Source organism: Aythya fuligula, chromosome 16, assembly GCF_009819795.1.
Source record: "Aythya fuligula isolate bAytFul2 chromosome 16, bAytFul2.pri, whole genome shotgun sequence".
Lineage (NCBI taxonomy): Eukaryota > Metazoa > Chordata > Aves > Anseriformes > Anatidae > Aythya > Aythya fuligula.
In genome coordinates, this window is record NC_045574.1 from 11,200,346 (window position 1) to 11,218,460 (window position 18,115).

At 37.7% G+C, this 18,115-nt stretch overlaps 1 protein-coding gene across 1 annotated transcript; it reads left to right on the top strand.

The window, feature by feature from the left end:
* The first annotated feature begins 8,821 nt into the window (after positions 1–8,821).
* On the top strand, positions 8,822–18,106 carry NELFCD (negative elongation factor complex member C/D). The gene is made up of 15 exons (XM_032198156.1): positions 8,822–8,937; positions 9,248–9,363; positions 9,506–9,615; positions 10,300–10,409; positions 10,732–10,839; positions 11,862–12,014; positions 12,692–12,822; positions 13,277–13,442; positions 14,061–14,195; positions 14,563–14,702; positions 15,361–15,475; positions 15,800–15,895; positions 16,130–16,270; positions 16,639–16,768; positions 17,170–18,106. The coding sequence occupies exons 1-15, from the start codon at positions 8,872–8,874 to the stop codon at positions 17,202–17,204; spliced, it is 1,752 nt and encodes a 583-aa protein (XP_032054047.1). The 5' UTR covers positions 8,822–8,871; the 3' UTR covers positions 17,205–18,106.
* The last annotated feature ends 9 nt before the right edge of the window (positions 18,107–18,115 follow it).

The following is an 18,115-nucleotide window of genomic DNA, read 5'->3' on the forward strand; positions in this document are numbered from 1 at the left end:
CTGTAGTCCTCACAGTCTTTCCCTTCTTTTTCTTCTTCCCTCCCCTCATTTTTTATTTTACTGCTGGATTATTATTCTTGTACAGACTGTAAAATGTATTATTTTGTACAACTTTATTGAAAAAAAAATAACTTGTAGAAGATCTTTGTGCCTTGATTATGGCTGTACCTGTACAATGAGCTAAGATGTAAGTATGTTTGATTGCGCTGTACAGCTTTGTCAACCCTATCTGCAGCATTAGCTCAAGGTAGGGAAAATTTATCTGTAGTTTAGTTTTTCTGGTTTATAAAAGAAGGAAAAATACTGTTTAGTAAAAAAAAGAAAAAAAAGGAAAAAAAAGAAAAAAAGGAAAAAAAAAAAAGAAAAAAGTACAAATTGTGCAAACTTAACCACTTTAAAAGTGAGGTCTTCAACAAGTGACCAGATGTTGCAGCATCATGCTTTTTAATTTTAGCTTTAATTCATTTAAATCTCTATCCAAATGCAAAACATGGCTTGTTTCTACATAAACCAAATTTTGCTACAAATTATAAATGTTAGTCTTTGGTCATTCATAGTCCTTTTTGCTGAAGACAAAAACAGAACAATAACAAACACATAGGGCATCATGCAGGTCTGGTGACCATCTCTAGACTGGGCCAAATACCCCACCAACCTCCACTTACACTGCGTGGGCATGATACTACCAGAATGACAAGGTGTGCACTGCCCTTGGATTTGGCCACTGAATTCCAGTTTCAAATGACATTTTTATTTCTCTTTTAATAAAGAGATACTTTAGAACCTTTTTTGTTTTATATTAACTATATAAGTAGCTTAAAGTGAAGATGTGTGGATTTTTCTTAAACTTGAATAATTTATGCAAATTATATGCTTAGAACAACATGTGGTACAGTAAAAAGAAAAAGAGCAAAAATCACTGTAGCAATAAGAGAGCATGTAATTTTAGTAACTACTACACTGCTTTATATTTTATACCTAGGTGTTTTATGTCTCTGTGAGTGTGTTACTTTTTCATGTGTCTAAACCTACGTGTACAATTTGTACAGAGTCAGAAATTACAACTGTAATAACACATCTAGAACAGTGTTAGCCTATATTACTCAAGCATCCCTGTTTCCCCTTCATTTACACCCCTAAACTGATCTGGATCTTAATGCAGTGACTTTAAAAGGAAAACAAACAAAAATACTTGCCTCTTTGCCTTTCACACTAGCTTCCCTCCATCCAAGATCCTGTGTTAAGTTTCTTTTTTGGGAAAAGGTCCAGTTTAAATTAAATTAGGGTGTGGTCAGTGGTGTCTGTGCAGCTAGATTTGCTTCAGGTATCAGATGCCTTTAATACTAAGAACTGAAACTGTTCAGGATTGTGAGTTTTCATTGCTTTTGTGGCTAAACTTTTAAATGAAAATAAATTGCCTCATCCATTTTCAGGTATGTTAAGAGCAGTTGGGGACTTGATGGATTTAATGTCCCAATCTCTCTCAACTCAACATTAGAAGTGATCTTTCAGAAGACACTAAATTTTCTAAAAAATTCAGCTGCAGTTGATACTCATTTTTGAAAAAGGATCTTTCCTGTTCACACGTTTAGGAAGTTGCCACCTAAACTTCATAGAACTGTGAGAGAGAATGACTGAAAATGGCCCCCTTTGATTTAAGAATGTATCCAGTGCCTGTAGGCTAAGGGCTGGTGTTTCCTATAGGTAAAAATGGGGGACACGTAGTGGAAAGGAAATTCATTGTGAGCCTTAATTCCAGTTACAGGAGCCAAAATCTTTAATTGAGTGCCAACCCTTATTTTCTTAAGCCTAGTAGGACATGGTGTAAGCACCAAATTTATAAATGGGGAAAACTTGCAGTGGTGTAAGGAATGTAATCTCTCGTTGAGAGAAACAAAGCATCTCCATTAAAAAATAAAAGTAAAAATAAATCAGCTTCTTCCTCTAATAATGAGAAGGGTACATAATAACAATGAGCTATATAAGAAAGAAACAGTTTAAGAAACCTTCCTATAAAGCTTTATATGAACAGAAATGCTTAGGGGACTTTTTTCCTTTCTTAAGTGAGGATAAAGGCAATTGTTTTGAATATGGTTGAGTTGCACAAGTATGGAGTGTGTGTGTGTCTTAATGTCTCAGTATTGCCTTTGTTAGTCTCTATTAGTCCATGCAGTTTGGTGGCCTGGTAAATGCAAGTCTTATTTTTAACAGCTTTTTTTTTTTTTTTTTTTTTTTTAATACAAAAAACATAAAGCTTTAATGCTTGCTATTTAATAAGTTACTGTGTTTTCTTATGTCTTTCTAATTTAGTGGCCATAATTTGCAGTTAATTGAACCATTCCAACCTAATGCTTACCCGTATTTCCTAGTTTTGTTTTATTTATTTATTTGAACTTCTTGTTTTCATGATTGAGGACTTTCACTTCTGTCTCATTCATCTGTTTGGAAACTTCTGACCTTACAGCCAAAACTTTACTCATTCTACTCAGTATTCATCGTGATGCTGAAGTGTAAGATACCTGCAAATGTAAACACTACCACTTTATTAATAAAAGCAAATACAGTGTTTTAGGGCACATTTGCATCACTATAGTTGAGGTTGTGTCAGTATTTCCATTATAAACCCATAGCGGGTCTATATCTTGGCACTAAATTGCCCTAAGCTATATCTTTGCCATACAAGGCTTCTGCTCAAGCATGATTTGGTGGGTTGGTTTTTAAACAGTTTCCAACACAAACTCTTGTTTCTGTTTTAAGTTATACAACTGTTTTGTTGGATGGGGGTTGGTTTTAAAAAAACAAAACAAAACAAAACTGGTTCAAGATTGTTTTTGGCACTTCTGTAACTCAGAAATGGTTTTGATTTAAAAACATAACCTTTGGCAAGCCAGTAACCTACAATATGGTCTGATCACTTTGGGTATTTTGTAAAAATAATAATAAATCGTAGAGATGTTGTGGTTTCAAAATCAGCTACTGTGCATTTGCAGTAACTTATTTCAACCCAAGAACTTTTAGCAATTTGTACATCAGTACACATTCAGCAGCCAGTGTGATGCAGCAGAGTAGTGATATCTCCTGAAGGATTTTTTTAAAAAATGTAGAGAGATAAATTGACTATAGACTAAAAAAAAAAAGGTTCAGCTGCTTCCAAAAGCATTAAAACCTGCTCTCTGAGAGGCTGAAATGGGAGATCTGAAGTTGTTAGGAGTAGACTTTGGTGCAAAAGCATGAAGGCATGCTGGATCAGTTGTCAGAGATAGGAGCCCTAAGGGCTTATCTTTATTTATCTAAAAACTATTTTGAATCGTGGCATTGAGGATAGGATTTAACCTAGAGTATGTCATTAGCTCTAGAGGAACTGAAGCTATGTCTGTTCCAGTATGTTGCACATAATTAATACCTGCAACATAATTTACCAGTAAATCCATGCATGAAATACTGATGTTCATCACTTTAAAATCTGCGCGCCTTGTAATTAGTTGTGGTACAATATTCCTGTAAAAGATGTAGGCTGTTTTGTGTTATATCCTGTTTTCAAATGTGAAGAATGATGTACCAGGAAAAACCAAAGGTCTAAATATGATTACACAGGAAACGGACCACAGCTACGGAGACAGAACCCGTGTCATCTGAGCACCAGGCCAGTGCCTTAGTGATAATTCTATTGGTGATTGGTGCCATGCACATGTCTAGGACGGATGACGTTGCTGCAAGATACAAAATGATGTAATGTATTCTGGAAGAGACTAAGTTCTCTTCTTTCCCCCAGCTGTGTCTAATATACTATGTGTGTCTCTAACAATGCTGGCACATAAAAAACCTCTTCCATGGTGGTCGACGATAAAATTCCTACTAACTGTACAAGTAGGATCAGGGCCATAGATTGCTATCAGTGGAAATCTCACTCAGGAGCAGATCCTCATCCCTGAAAACATGTTCAGTTTGTGTAACAGTAAAAATATTTACGAGCAAACATCTGTTTGCAGTCCAAAACCAAAACTGTACCCTTCTTCCTCAGCTGGATATTTTTGAATTTTCATCCACTGGGAAAAAGTTTTTCTGACAATCTTTGAAGTGTCTTTGTAAATAAAATAAGCTACAAAGGGGATTTCTGAACTTCTGCTGCTGAAAGCCATGAAAAATCTCCTCTCTGCTGACTGACGAGATAGAAATGCCAGGAGTGAACCGACTTTAATCCTCGACGTAACCAGTTAGATTAAATATTGGAGATGGACGTCTCTCAGCTACTATGTTGAAAAAGTGCTTCAGAGTATTTTACTGTATTGCAGAGAATGCTAAAATGTTAGCCATCAGTGCTGGCTTCATAACTAATTGTTTTCAGTCCTGATTCTCATGTTATTAAAAGTTAAAGCTGCTTTTTACTCGGTCTACTTTTAATGTACTGAGCTGAGCAAAATGGGTACAGTTTAAAGCACAATTCTATTGGAAACAGCAACCTGGGGAGGAGCTGGCAAGGCCCTCATCTCTTGTTGCATTAAACATATAAAAATCATGAGTTGTTTTTTTCTAGCTTCTGGGTTCTATGAACGTAGCATGGTTCTGTGGAAAAAATAGAGAGTTCTTCCCTAGGTAAACAACAAAAACAAGTGCTTGCTGATACCTATGCAATAAGGGTAACAGATCGAGTATGTAATATAACTTTTTTTTTAAAGAAAATATTAAAATAGAATCTTTTTTTTTTTTTTTTTTTTTTTTTTCACCTAGGAAATCTGCCCCTAAAACCTTTGATTTAATGGCAGGAAAAAATAAAGCCTTTAAATGTAGTCCCAAATCTAAAGAGAATCATCAAATTTTGAGGGAGAAGACGCCAACCCTAAGGGTTTTATCTAGCATAACAAGCTTTCAGAGGCTGGGGTACCAGTAGACAAATGTAAGCAAATTCAGAATTAAAATGTGAATGTATCTCTTCACTTTAATTTATGCACTTATTTTATTAAATGAAAGCATAATACTTTTGTATGAAATAAACTAATACTCCAGCCTGTACAAAGAACAGGCTTAGGATGGAAGTAGTAATCACGGGAGTTCTCTCAGTTCTGGTGTTCTGTTATGCAAACTAATAATGTTTTTAGGCTGTGGATTTTATATGAATTGTAGATAGTGAATAACTGTTTCTATTTATAGTTTTCCTGTATTTGATATGAATTTGGAATTACTATTTTTACAACAAAAATGCTAGAGTGCCAGTAGAGATCAGGCATTGAAAAGAGCTGTATAAGGGTTATGAATCACATCATCAGGCTTGTGAAGGAAGGCTACTTGGAGAGGGGTTCCACTCTGGTTAATTTCCAGTATGTTATCAGTTTTCTGTTGGCAGTATCAGAAGAGCTTCCATAAAAAGGCAAATGGAGAGGTAGGGTGATAAAACCAAATACATGTAAGACTTCAAAGTATTAATGAAAAGTGTTTTAAACTTGCATTAACCCTAGAACCAGAGGAGACAGCGTCTCTTTCCTGAAGTATGTGTGTGATGATTCATTATGTATCTCAGCATTTTTAATTTCTGATCACTTTTTACTTAAAGGCAAAACATCCAAACTGAAGTAACGGATTTGATGAAGGTTTTGGTGCTAACCTTGAGTTCTGTTTCCCACAGGGCAAGCTGTGCTGGGTTTCAACAGTTCATCTGTGTAAGGGAGCCCGGATGCCCAGTGCTGCTGCAGGCAGTGGCTCTTGTTAACATATTTGTGGTTTCAAACAGGAGCCTACAACTTATGGTTCTGCCCAACATCATGGTCCAAAGACTGCTACCTTTCAATTCAGCAACTCTCTACTGTCCCTGTCTCCCCACCCTGTCTACTCTTTGTAATATGTATGATTGATAAGCAAGAAGAGAGCAGCTGTAAAGAAAAAAAAAAAAAAAAAAAAAAAAGTTATGAGACAATCTCATTGTAAGTACAAAGGAACTAGGGAAAGCTAGATAAAAAAGGCTCCTAAATTCATCACCTTGGACATTTAAAAATATTTGGGATATTCTTCATTTCCCAGGTACAAGTGAGCAAGTTTGGGATCTTTACATAACTTTTCAAGGTCAGCAAATGTATTTAGCTAAAAGGCCAGGATGTCTCCATCTAAGGAACCACAAAAAAAAATGCACTTACAGAACAGGGAGAAGTGAAGTGTAAGCTTAGTGTTTCCAATGATCAGTATGCAATTAAACTGTAGAGTTTGCTTTGAAAAAAAATGTTTCCACTATAAGCTTATGTTGAAAAATACTCAAAGAGTTGCAAGGCTATGATCTTAATCAATCCACAGTATATAAATAAGCCTTGTTTTGTCTCTGAGTACCTCTGAATACTTTTCAGTTGCATAGACATCTGTCAAGCATTCGATGTATAACTTCAATGTCTGGAATAACGCTGCTGCCAGGAATTGTCAAATTGTCAATGTCACGGTAATGCGGGGGAAAAAAAAAAAAAAAAAAAAAGTTCTGCTTGAAAAGAACTCTTTAGCCAAAACTCATTAGCCTAATTTGATGATTTGATGCTGCTGTACTTTCCTACTGAATTTGAAAGTTGTTACCTGATCTCTAGTTGAATGTATTGTCTGATTTGCAAAAGGCTAGCAATTACAAAATACAAAAAACGTGGATAAAAGGCAAACACTTTTGTTAGAGGTCAGTTTTCCATTTGGAATGTATTTTTGTTCCAGGAAGGAATGAAATGATCACCTGTGTCATATTTGGCACTCCTTTAGGTAGGAAATATTGAAACAAAGCAAGTTAGCAATTTGCTCAAAAATCAAACAACAGAATTTGATAGCTTGGAAATAAATAATTTTCCACAGTCTCTAGATGTGGCTCTTCTTCACCCACATCTACTGCCTAGGTTGCCTTTAGAGCTTCTTCATGGCATGCTGCAGAGTGTCCTAGGCTGGCCTTCACAGAACATTGATTTGGCTCAAATATGCTGTCATCAAAATCTCATTAGTTGGGAACTGTGACTCGAGAATATTTTACATACAAACTATAGTCAAATACGCATTCAGTGAGAAATTTGTTGCCTGCATTTGTTGGATAATAAAATCTTTCAGGGACACTCAGGTAAGTCTAAGTGCTTTTATTATATGCAGTGGTGAACAATTCACGGAAACTGAAAAATTGTATGGGAGAACACGGTTAAACCAAGAGAACAACCAACATTATTTCCATTCAAAGCTGTAACAGTTTAGTTTGCAAAATCAGTTTCTGGTACACTTGTTTTTCCAGCAGTTTAAATGATACCTTGAAATTTGTTTCTGTTTTGATTTTGCTTGTTTATTGACCTACAGTGGGGAATGCCTGAATATTGCTCTTCTGCAAAGGGCCACTCTGCTAATGTCTGGCTCTAGTACAAGGCCCTAGTTTTCTCCTCTAGGAAAGCTGAAAGGAAATGCTTTGAGTATTGTTCATTCTTTATATTAAAATGATAATAATATTATCAATAAGTTTCTGTTACTGCAATCAAAACAAAGAGATGCGAGTATATAAAGACAACAGAACTTGTGGTTTTGAGAGTCACACACTGAAATTACTGGTAGCATTAATACCTAATACCACTCTGTCTCTCAGTGGTAGTTGGTGCTAGGACTGTCCAATTTTTCTGTTCATCTGGACAGTAAGTTTTGTAGCATAAATATCACGGGAGTCCTTACAAGTTTGATTGTTGTCACCAGATAGGCCTTCTAGCTCTCCTGTTTCAGTAACACCCATCTCTTCGCTGTATGATCAGCATCCATTTAGGACTTGGCCCCTTTTCGTTTGTCTGTAACTCCCAGATCCCTCCCTGCCTCAGGCCAGCACCCCAGCCTGATGCCCTCCTTCCAGCCTCTGTGGGCAGACCCTAGGAAGGGCAGCACCAAGGCCCGACCTCAGCACAGCCGCTGCCCTGAGCATCCTGCTTTGTGGCCGGGGGAGCAGTCGTGTTTTCTTTATGTGACTGCCTGCCTCTGGTGGGGACACGAGACGGCAAGAGCCTGAGGAAAGGAGCCCCACATGGTGCAGGCCTCACTGCTGGTGGAAATGAACCTGTTAACAGCCCATACCGTTACCTGTAGGGGCTTCAGTTGGTCTGTTGTCTTTTTAGATCAAAGATTCCAGGGTTTTGTCTTAGGCTAGAAGTAACAAATCTTAACGAACAAGAAAAGACAGGTTGATTTAATATTATTCTCCAGCAAATTTAGGGGATGCTGTTACACTGATTCTGGTCCTAAAACCTTACAATCTTGCCATTTCCATTATACCAAGGGTACCTTCTTCGTTCTTTAGAGGGACTGCTTTTTCCTTCTACCTGTTAATTTTTAAACCATATGATAATATGTAATAATTACCACCAATTTGTTGTTGTTTTCCTAACATTTTTACAGTATGATGATCCAATTTTTTTTCTCTTTTCTTGCAGTCTCCATCTGAGTTGCTATGGCTTTGGGAGGCCTGGTGCTATAGGGAAGCTTATTTATTACTGTTATTTTATTACTTTATTTTTACCATGGGAACGGCTTTTAGGTTGTGCTATTTCACTACTATTTGCTGCGTGGTTTCAGCCTTCGTTCACCGGGCGGTGGCTGCGCGGCAGCGAACGCCCGCTGCAGGGGGAGCGGCGCTGAGGCGTGAGGTGACGGCCGCCTCCTCACACCGGCTCTGGGGCGAAAAACTCCCCACGAAGCGGCAGGAGGGCGACGGCTTTCGAGCACAAACCGCCCTCACAGCTCCATAAACCCAACAGCGGCGGCACCTCACCTCAGCTGAGGCCGGCCCCGGGGCGGGCCAGGCTCCGCCCGGCCGCCGCCCGCCATTCCGCGCCGCTCCGCCCCGGGGGCCGGTCGCGGCCTGGTTCCGGCCATCGCCGCGGGTTTTTCGGCCGGGGAGCCATGGAGGACGCCGATTACTTCGAAGGGAGCGCGGCGGAGTGGGGCAACGAAGCAGACGGGGGAGCGGTGAGAACCGGCCTGAAGCGGCCGGGGGTTGGGGGTCGCCGTCCCGCCGGGCTGCTGGGGGGGCCGGCGGGCTCCTGCCCCCCTTCTGGGCTCCGGGGTTTCTCCTCTCGCCCTGCCCAGCGTGGGGGTCCGCCCGGGGCTGTGGGACCTGGGTTTTGGGGGTTAAAAAGAAAGAAAACAAGAGCAAGGTGCTGTTGGGGTTGCGCCTCCTCTGTTAAATCGGGTATTTTTTTTTTCCGGGAGTTGGTAGTGTGCTGTGGGGTAAGCGGGGAAGACCTGAGGTGACTGACCTGGCGGTGCTTGCAAACAGCAGGACGATGAGGACGGGGAGGGAGAGGATGATGCCGAAGTCCAGCAAGAATGCCTGAAGAAATTTTCAACTCCTGACTACATCATGGAGCCGTCTATATTTAACACGCTAAAAAGGTGAGTGCAGCTTGCTGTGCAGTGCTACTGTTTTGTATGGAAGTATGCAAAAATAAACGATGCTGTTATTTTCACTTTATTTTTAGAGTTGCCTTTTTTTTAATAGAGTTTTTAAATTGCTCTTTTCTAATTCTTTCATCAGATATTTCCAAGCAGGAGGCTCTCCAGAGAATGTCATCCAGCTTCTTTCTGAAAACTATACAGCAGTGGCACAGACTGTAAATTTGCTGGCAGAATGGCTCATTCAAACAGGTAAGATACTGTATAATTTGGGTCCGTAGTCCGTCTTTCATTGTAAATACGTGAATTGGCAAATTTGATCATATTGAAAAGTGGATCATATTAGAGTTGTTATCCTGTATATGTATGTGACTAAATTCTTTATGTGAAAGACGTCTTCAGGATACGTATTGCCATTCCTTTCAGTTCTTGTGTAACATCGTAATATGTTGATTCTGTTCAGAGAATAAGTAATCTATTGGTTTTTGTCAAAACTACTGGTACCTAACATATTTAAAGCAGATGGACTCTAGCCTGCAGTAACGTGGGTTTGTGCACCAATCCTGGTAATCTCTTTTGTGTTTAGGATATTTTGGTATCACACCTAGTGACAGCCTTGTGAGATGTCTGGCATTGCTGTTAGCATGAGTGATGAAGAGAGCAAGAGAAAAGGGCTAGTATAACCTGCCTATGAACCTAAGCATAGTTTGCATTTAGGAAAAATGATGGAGAATCTCAAAATCTGTACGTGTCTGTATCTGCATGGCTTGAGAATAGAACTGATGGTTCTTCTCTCACCTTCTACCTGTGGATAAATTTCTGGTAAATTGCGGAGTAGCTTTTGTTCTCATGATAGAACATTATTGAAAAATTGAAAATTTTGCTGCCATGTTTGATTGGATTGCATCTGCCAAGTTTTTTGTTCCTTCTGTACAGGTGTTGAGCCAGTGCAAGTTCAGGAGACTGTGGAAAACCATTTAAAGAGCTTACTTATCAAGCATTTTGATCCTCGGAAAGCAGATTCCATCTTCACAGAGGAAGGAGAGGTATGCATGGAATCCATGTTGCTGTCTTTACATGACATGAGTGGATCCTGTATAGATGTCTTTGTGTGATGGAGTAGTAGATGGTGGGGGATGGAAAACTGTCTTCTAAGCTGTTCAGCTAATCAACCGTTTTCAGAAAACCAGCTCTATTTCACTAGAGTTCTCAGGGGCTTAGAGAACTTAGAAAAGTGGAATATATCCTTTGTTGTAATAAAGTCCTGCATAGCAACTGCTTAGACTCCTGAGAGGTAAAAAGCTTACTTTTAATGATATTGACAAGTAGATATTCTTATGTTTATTTCTATTTCTTTAATCTTTTCAGACTCCAGCATGGCTTGAGCAAATGATAGCACACACAACATGGAGAGATCTCTTCTACAAGTTGGCAGAAGCCCATCCAGACTGTTTAATGCTTAATTTTACTGTGAAGGTAGTATGCTCAAGTGTAATAAATGAGATGATCCATACCAGGCTAATTGTTCTGGCATCAAATGTTGGCTATGACATTGCCTGTATCTCATATGTGTATTTGTTAATACTACTTGTTCAAATGTCAGAACAGTACAAGTACATATCGGTGAGAGGAATTGTCCTACCGATTGTGAATGTAGTCTTCCAATTTGACCTGCTTTTTAAGATTTTTTTGCTCTGATCTGTGTTTGAAAATTGTGCATTATGTGTTTTCTAAATCATATTTTTATGGTTACGGGGTTGTGAATTCAAAGGCTTTCAAGTAAGCCTTTGTTTTTATACAACAGTGAAACAAAACTAGTTTGCTATTTAAGAGTAAAATAGCGAGAATGTCTGTATCTCTAGTTTTATTTTTATTGCCATGTCCTAGTGACTTGTTCTGTTTTTGAAGATGACTTCAGCGTTGGATACCTTTTGATATAAATTATATGCAATGTTATTGGAATTCCCTTAATTTTGTGCTATAAGAACAGATTTATCTTGTGAGTGCTGGGAAATAGTTGTTAAAAGGTTCATACATGCTTTTTTTCCCCAGTGACAGTTATTCTCCTGGGCTTTTTGCTCATGCACGTATGTGTGTGCATAAGACCCTATTACTATATATTGTATTTATTACACATGTACATCCATATATATGTACACAAGTACCAAAGGTATCTAATTCTTAATCTTGCTTTGTGGCTCTTGTTGGCATACATAAAGTAAAAGCATGTTTAATCTCCTGTTAGGAGATAACGTTCCTATATGGGAGGAATAATTCATGTAAATAGCTCGTGATTCCTGTGTGAACTACAAGTGCACACAGTGCAACACTTCACTTCAGATATTCATTGGTTTCTGTTTTTGTATTCTAAATGATGAATGTGAATTCCAGCAAGTGTATGTGTTCTCCTAGGCTTGTTAGGATATCTGAAATATCATCTTAAATAATATAGGTATTAAGTGATTTGTTTATTCATTTCTTTATTATTTTTGCTGTAGCTTATATCTGATGCTGGATATCAAGGGGAAATAACCAGTGTTTCGACAGCATGTCAGCAACTGGAAGTATTTTCCAGAGTCCTGCGCACATCTTTGGCAACAATTTTAGATGGAGGGGAAGAAAACCTTGAGAAAAACCTCCCTGAGTTTGCCGTAAGTTCTCTGTTCCTTTTTATGTGGGGAAAAATATTTTTTTCTTTTCCAGTTAGAATATACAAGTCATTGCGGGATTATAGAAAATCTTGACATTTTCTGAAGTCTTAGAGAATTTTATGAAAAGAAGCTATATATGAGTTAAAAAATACAAATTTGGTGATTCTGTCACCAATCGTGTTTTGAGCTGTGTATGTAACATTTCATATATTTCTTAAATGGATTGTATAAAGGAAAAAGAAAAACTGTCTTCTTTCACATTTAATTTAAGATCTAAAGATCAGTCTAATCAGTCCTCTGGCAAATTCTAATAATTGTTTTATCATCCACATCAGTGTGAAATTTGCCATCTGATTCAATGTATTGTTTGTTCTTTATTATGAAATACCATAATGACTTTTGGATGGCTTTGGACTTGGCTTACTTTTTAAATATTGCCAAGTATGAATAGGCTAATTTTTCCTCTCTAGCATCTAAAAAACATACGTTCTCAACGTAGTCATTTCTACTTGCATGGTATCAATGCACTGTGATAGACTATGCTTTTCTGTACTTTTGTCTTCCTTCTCTTCCTTTTGTATTAGTAGATTTCATTGAAATCTTTCCTCTTAAGGCAATGTAATAATAAAAATGTATTTCTTGTTTTCTGGTAATATTTTTCATGTGCACCTTCGCAGAAGATGGTTTGCCATGGAGAGCACACGTATCTTTTTGCTCAAGCTATGATGTCCATATTATCTCAAGAAGAGCAAGGAGGGTCAGCTGTCAGACGGATTGCTCAGGAGGTTCAGCGATATGCTCATGAGAAGTAAGCGCCTGTTATAAGCGAAAGATAAGTCGTCATAATCTGTAATCTGCTTTTTTTTTTTGCTCATTCTTGATTACCAGCAAAAGGAGAATTCTTTGTTTTTTATTCAGTCTGTGGTAGTGTGAAATTGCTAGCAACAGAGCAGTTCTTGTAGCAGGCTTTAATATGTAGAACAACAGAAAAGTTCCTTGTCCTGTACTGGGAGAACTGAAGTAGGAATAACAAAGAATTTATGCTTCTGTCTATTACAAAAATACTTATTTTTATTATTTGATGCACATTTTAGAATAAAACCAGGAAAATACATGTCTATTTCTCTAGTTACCCATGATAAGAGGTTCTGTCACCAGGTATTGCATTACATGGGGTGTACCTTGTTGCCTCAGTGAGGCTAGAACTGAATTGTCCAAATTAATAAAATAAGCTGCTATGTATGTTTGTGTTATTCATCTAGAGGCCATGATGCTAGTCAAATCACTTTAGCGTTGGGTACTGCAGCCTCTTACCCTCGTGCGTGTCAAGCTCTTGGTGCAATGCTGTCCAAAGGAGCTCTGAATCCAGCAGATATCACCGTTTTGTTCAAAATGTTTACAAGCATGGACCCACCTCCAGTAGAACTGGTTAGTAGCCGTCTTCTTTTTAACCTCTGTAACTTTCTTCTGTTATTGTAGCCTCAAAAATCTGAGGTCTTACTGTGCTAAATGTATTGACACAAGATGGAATTTATCACTCAGGCTCATCCATCTGTAATTTTAAATAATGTATAAATGTGAGACTACTATTTGTATTGTATTTTGCGTTAGCACCTTATTTTTTTTAACCATTCTGATCTGCCTTGTTACATATAATTGATTAATTTAAAGAACTCCCCAATAGGAAGGAAGTAAAAGATGTTAAGGAATTCACTTCCTTCTTTAAAACAAAAAATTGTATCAATTTTGCATTTTGTTACAAGCAGTTGTAAATGGCATGTTTTACTGCCTTGTTCTAAAATGGGTTCTGGTAACAAATGCTGGCATTTAGATACCTGAGTAATACAGTTTCTAACTTGCTGCTCTTTTGTATGTTTTTTTTTTTTTTGTGTGCCAGTGTCAAAAGTTCAGGTTTCTTCAGAAACCATCTAACTTATTCCTGAGGAGGAATCCGTTAAATCTCGCTTTATGGGAGACACGTTAGATGCAAAAAAATATATTTTTCTCATAATTCTCAGACTCTAATAAACTATTCATTTTCTTCAGATTCGAGTACCTGCCTTTCTGGACCTCTTCATGCAGTCATTGTTTAAGCCAGGTGCCAAGATCAACCAGGACCACAAACACAAATACATTCACATACTGGCATATGCAGCTAGCGTAGTAGAGATGTGGAAAAAGGTAATGCTCAGTTCTGTGCGTAACGTTTTCTTTTCACCTATGGTGGTGTAACTGTGCTGAAGAAAATGGTTGGTCATTAAGTTGCTCAGTTTAAAATTATATGTTCATCTTGGTTTGTTTATTTTGTTGTGAAATGTTTTTATGTGGATTTTTAGAAGAAAAAAGTATCAATGAGCTGGGAATTAGATAAAGCAAATCTCCTTCTATTTCAGCACATTGACACTTTTTTTCTTCTAAAACTTTCCTGTGAGTCTAACTTTGAGAAATACAATGTAGTCTTAGGGTTATGTCAAGCTACAGTTCCTTAAGTAAACAAAGACTCCCTGTGTATTTGTGTCTCTTGCATCTGAACTTTGTATTTTGTCAGAACAAGAGAGTCAGCATAAACAAGGATGAACTCAAGTCAACTTCAAAAGCCATTGAAACCGTTCACAATCTGTGTTGCAATGAGAACAAAGGAGCATCAGAGTTGGTTGCAGAACTGAGCACGCTCTATCAGTGCATCAGGTAAGCAGAGAGACTGGTCACAAGTTTCCATTTTTGGAAGGGAAGTATTATTTAGGAGAAAAAGTACTGCTAAATGGAAGTACCTTTGTGGGCAGCTCTGTGAGAATGTGCTCTCTGTAGAGTGGGTGAATATGTGGTCTAAAAGTAGCTTTCGAAATTGTACATTTGATTTTTTGGAATCTTTCCCTCATGAGGATACAAATTCTGGCTTCCATTGCAAACTGCACCTCTCATGTTGCAGGACATCTTGGCTCTGCCAAGAAATGGCTCTGCCATTGGAAATAGGTGACAGGTTACTTTGTCTTCCGAATGCAGCTTTCTTAGCAATAGACGTGTTCTTTCTTCTCTCAGTAGTATGAAACAGCAGATATTGCATGAACTGGATTAAGCTCGGCATGCATGTGAATTATGTTGCCTGCTTTTAGCGTTTTGTGCTAAGCAGGTAGTGTCTTTTGTAGAAAAAATTATTCTCCAGCTTCTTAATTTTACTGGGGGTGAAGGTGGCTCTTTATGTATGCTGACAACTCTTCAAATAAAATTTCGAGCTTTATTAATTCTGTTTTAAATTAAATTATGAAAATCTAGCAATCGTTAGAATATGCTGGAAGATGATGATTGTTTGGATGCTCATGTTCTAAAGTGACCTCTTTTTCCGTAGGTTTCCAGTGGTGGCAATGGGTGTATTGAAGTGGGTGGACTGGACAGTGTCAGAACCACGATACTTCCAGCTGCAGACTGATCATACCCCAGTTCATCTGGCATTACTGGATGAGGTAAAAGTGTACAGATAAAGCTGGTTGGGGAGCAAAAGCATTTTTTATCCTTGTAACTGGAATTACACCCAATTCATGGAATGCCTGTCGTTTACAGTAAATATACAAAGATGAATCTGTTTCTGTTTGGAGTTAATTGTTTGGTTTTGTCAGCTCAGCGTTATTTATATTAGGGAAATTTGGGCATTACAGAAAGAAGTGGTGGTATACTTTTCTAAAAGAATGTACATCTGGCAATAAACATCAATGTAAACTTGTCTAATAAGAGTAGCACATTGGTTTTTAAATTGAATTTCTGTTGATCTTACTTTATCTTGTTTGCAGATTAGTACATGCCATCAGCTGCTTCATCCCCAAGTTCTACAACTTCTTGTCAAACTCTTTGAAACAGAACATTCACAGCTTGATGTAATGGAGCAGGTGATTATCAAAGGATTCGTTATTTGCATTCCTTTGTATTATGCTTTCTTAGGGTAACTGCTGTTATCACAGCAGTTGTCACAGCAGTTCTAAGAGTTAGGAACATGGTAGTGATCGTATCATAGCAGATATTGAGTCTATAAGAATAAACGATGAAAATTGTACGCTTTTGAGAGTATATTTCTAATGTATTGGTTTTCCTCCTTCACCCTGCTCTCTTTCCCTCCTTGTCAGCTGGAACTGAAGAAAACCCTCTTGGATAGAATGGTGCACTTACTCAGTCGAGGATACGTCCTGCCTGTTGTCAGCTATATCCGCAAATGCCTGGAGAAGCTAGACACAGATATCTCTCTCATCAGATACTTTGTTACAGAGGTCAGCAGCAAAAAAAAATGTGTTTACTAACATGTAGAGATAAACTTTAGTATCAGCTGTATATGGCTGGATGGATACCGAGTCAGCTTGCCCCAAATTCAAAAATACTTGAAGTTAAGAGATGGGTTTCCAAGCAATGTATGTAATATCAGTATTCACAAGGACAGGACTTAGTCATACTGAACTTTGACTTCTGGTAGTATTAAGGTACAGTACCACAAGAATATATAATCAATTACTTGTATGGACAACAAAAGGTCTTAGAAGTCCAAATACTTGTATGCTTTTGAGACGAGTATTGTGAATTAAGTAATATTTCTACCGTACACCTAAATGGAAGAATAATCCAATTTTGTCTACCATTTCAGGTACTGGATGTGATTGCTCCTCCATATACCTCAGACTTCGTACAGCTTTTTCTTCCAATCTTGGAGAATGAAAGTATTGCAGGTACTATTAAAACAGAAGGTGAACATGATCCTGTCACTGAGTTTATAGGTAAGTCATGCTTGTCCATTGCACATCTGCTTCCTTGTGTATTTGTTACAGTTTGTAAATAATGCTTAGCAACAGGATTGCTAAAAATAAGAATGCTTGCCAGATACTTTGACAGGTTATTTCCCTTTTGTGGGCCTCTGTTTAGCAATTTTTCTTTAATCAAGAATCTCTGAGCAGTATTTGAGGAACTTGAAGACAAATACTGCTTTTGGAGAGCTGACACTGTAGTAAAGAAAAAAGGAAGGAAGTAGTTTTTCATAGTATACTCATTTCCTAGGGGGGGGTAAAAAAAAACCTGCTCAGACCCTAAAATTCTATTTAATTATGTAATGCAGAATTCCACATGCAGACAGATAAATCACAGTAATGTACTGAACACTTTTTTTTTTCTTTCTTTTAAGCTCACTGCAAATCTAACTTTATTATGGTGAACTAAGCAGTGGAAAAGTCAAGAACGCAGAGCACATGATCACTTCTTTGACATACCCTCAACCATAAGGTTCTATAGGTGGGCAACACAGCAACAACAAAAAAAAAATGACAAAGAAAGGGCTGAAGGGCATTTGATTGACTTGCATGGTGACCTTGAGGTTTATATCAGAGGACTGTTAATGTAATTTGGAAAACAAAATAATACTGAAGGATTTTCTGTTACTGAACACATTGGTATAAATCTGAATATTCTGAAGTGGGTAGCAGGAGACACACAAACATGTCTCAAAGAATGTTCTTTTCAGTTACTTACAAAACTTGTCACTGATTCTTCATGTGTAATATATAAAACCTGAAGAATAGGGGAGGTAGTTCTTAATTAACCCGTCCTGCAGATAGTTCTCTGAAGACTACAAATCTTGAATGCTATAGGCTTTGATCTTGTGAGTTGGGAAGTATAAAAAAAAAAATGGAAAAAGCATGATTACCTCTGTGCTGCAGGGTCCGTGATGCCTCTTTCTCACCTTTATATTATAGTAAAATTTTAAATATCCTATGTACGTACTGCTATGAGAAAACATGTTCTACATAATAGAGGTTGAGGTGTAACACTCAAGGTTAGTTTTGTATTAACAGATGGATCCAATGTGAGTGTGGTATCTTTCAGAATCTATTTTTTTGTTAAATAGATGCATCAAATGTTACTGGTAAGTTTCATTACCATGTCAGAATTTTTTTGCTCTCTAAAAAACGTGTGCGCAAAAGCTTCATTACTGTGATGTGGCTTGCTTTTTTTTTTTTTTTTTTTTAAATACTTCTCTGTACTCTGTTTGGTTGATACTAAAGTTAGGGATACCCCCAAGATTACAATGTACCTTTAAATAAAGGTCTTTTCTTTTCCAGAGACCACTGTTT

Bases quoted from the DNA above. Each gene is read 5' to 3' on its own strand.
- NELFCD (XM_032198156.1), top strand. From the start codon at position 8,872: ATGGAGGACGCCGATTACTTCGAAGGGAGCGCGGCGGAGTGGGGCAAC. The intron at 9,616-10,299 runs GTAAGATACTGT...CCTTCTGTACAG, and splicing joins AGAATGGCTCATTCAAACAG to GTGTTGAGCCAGTGCAAGTT. The intron at 13,443-14,060 runs GTTAGTAGCCGT...CATTTTCTTCAG, and splicing joins ACCCACCTCCAGTAGAACTG to ATTCGAGTACCTGCCTTTCT.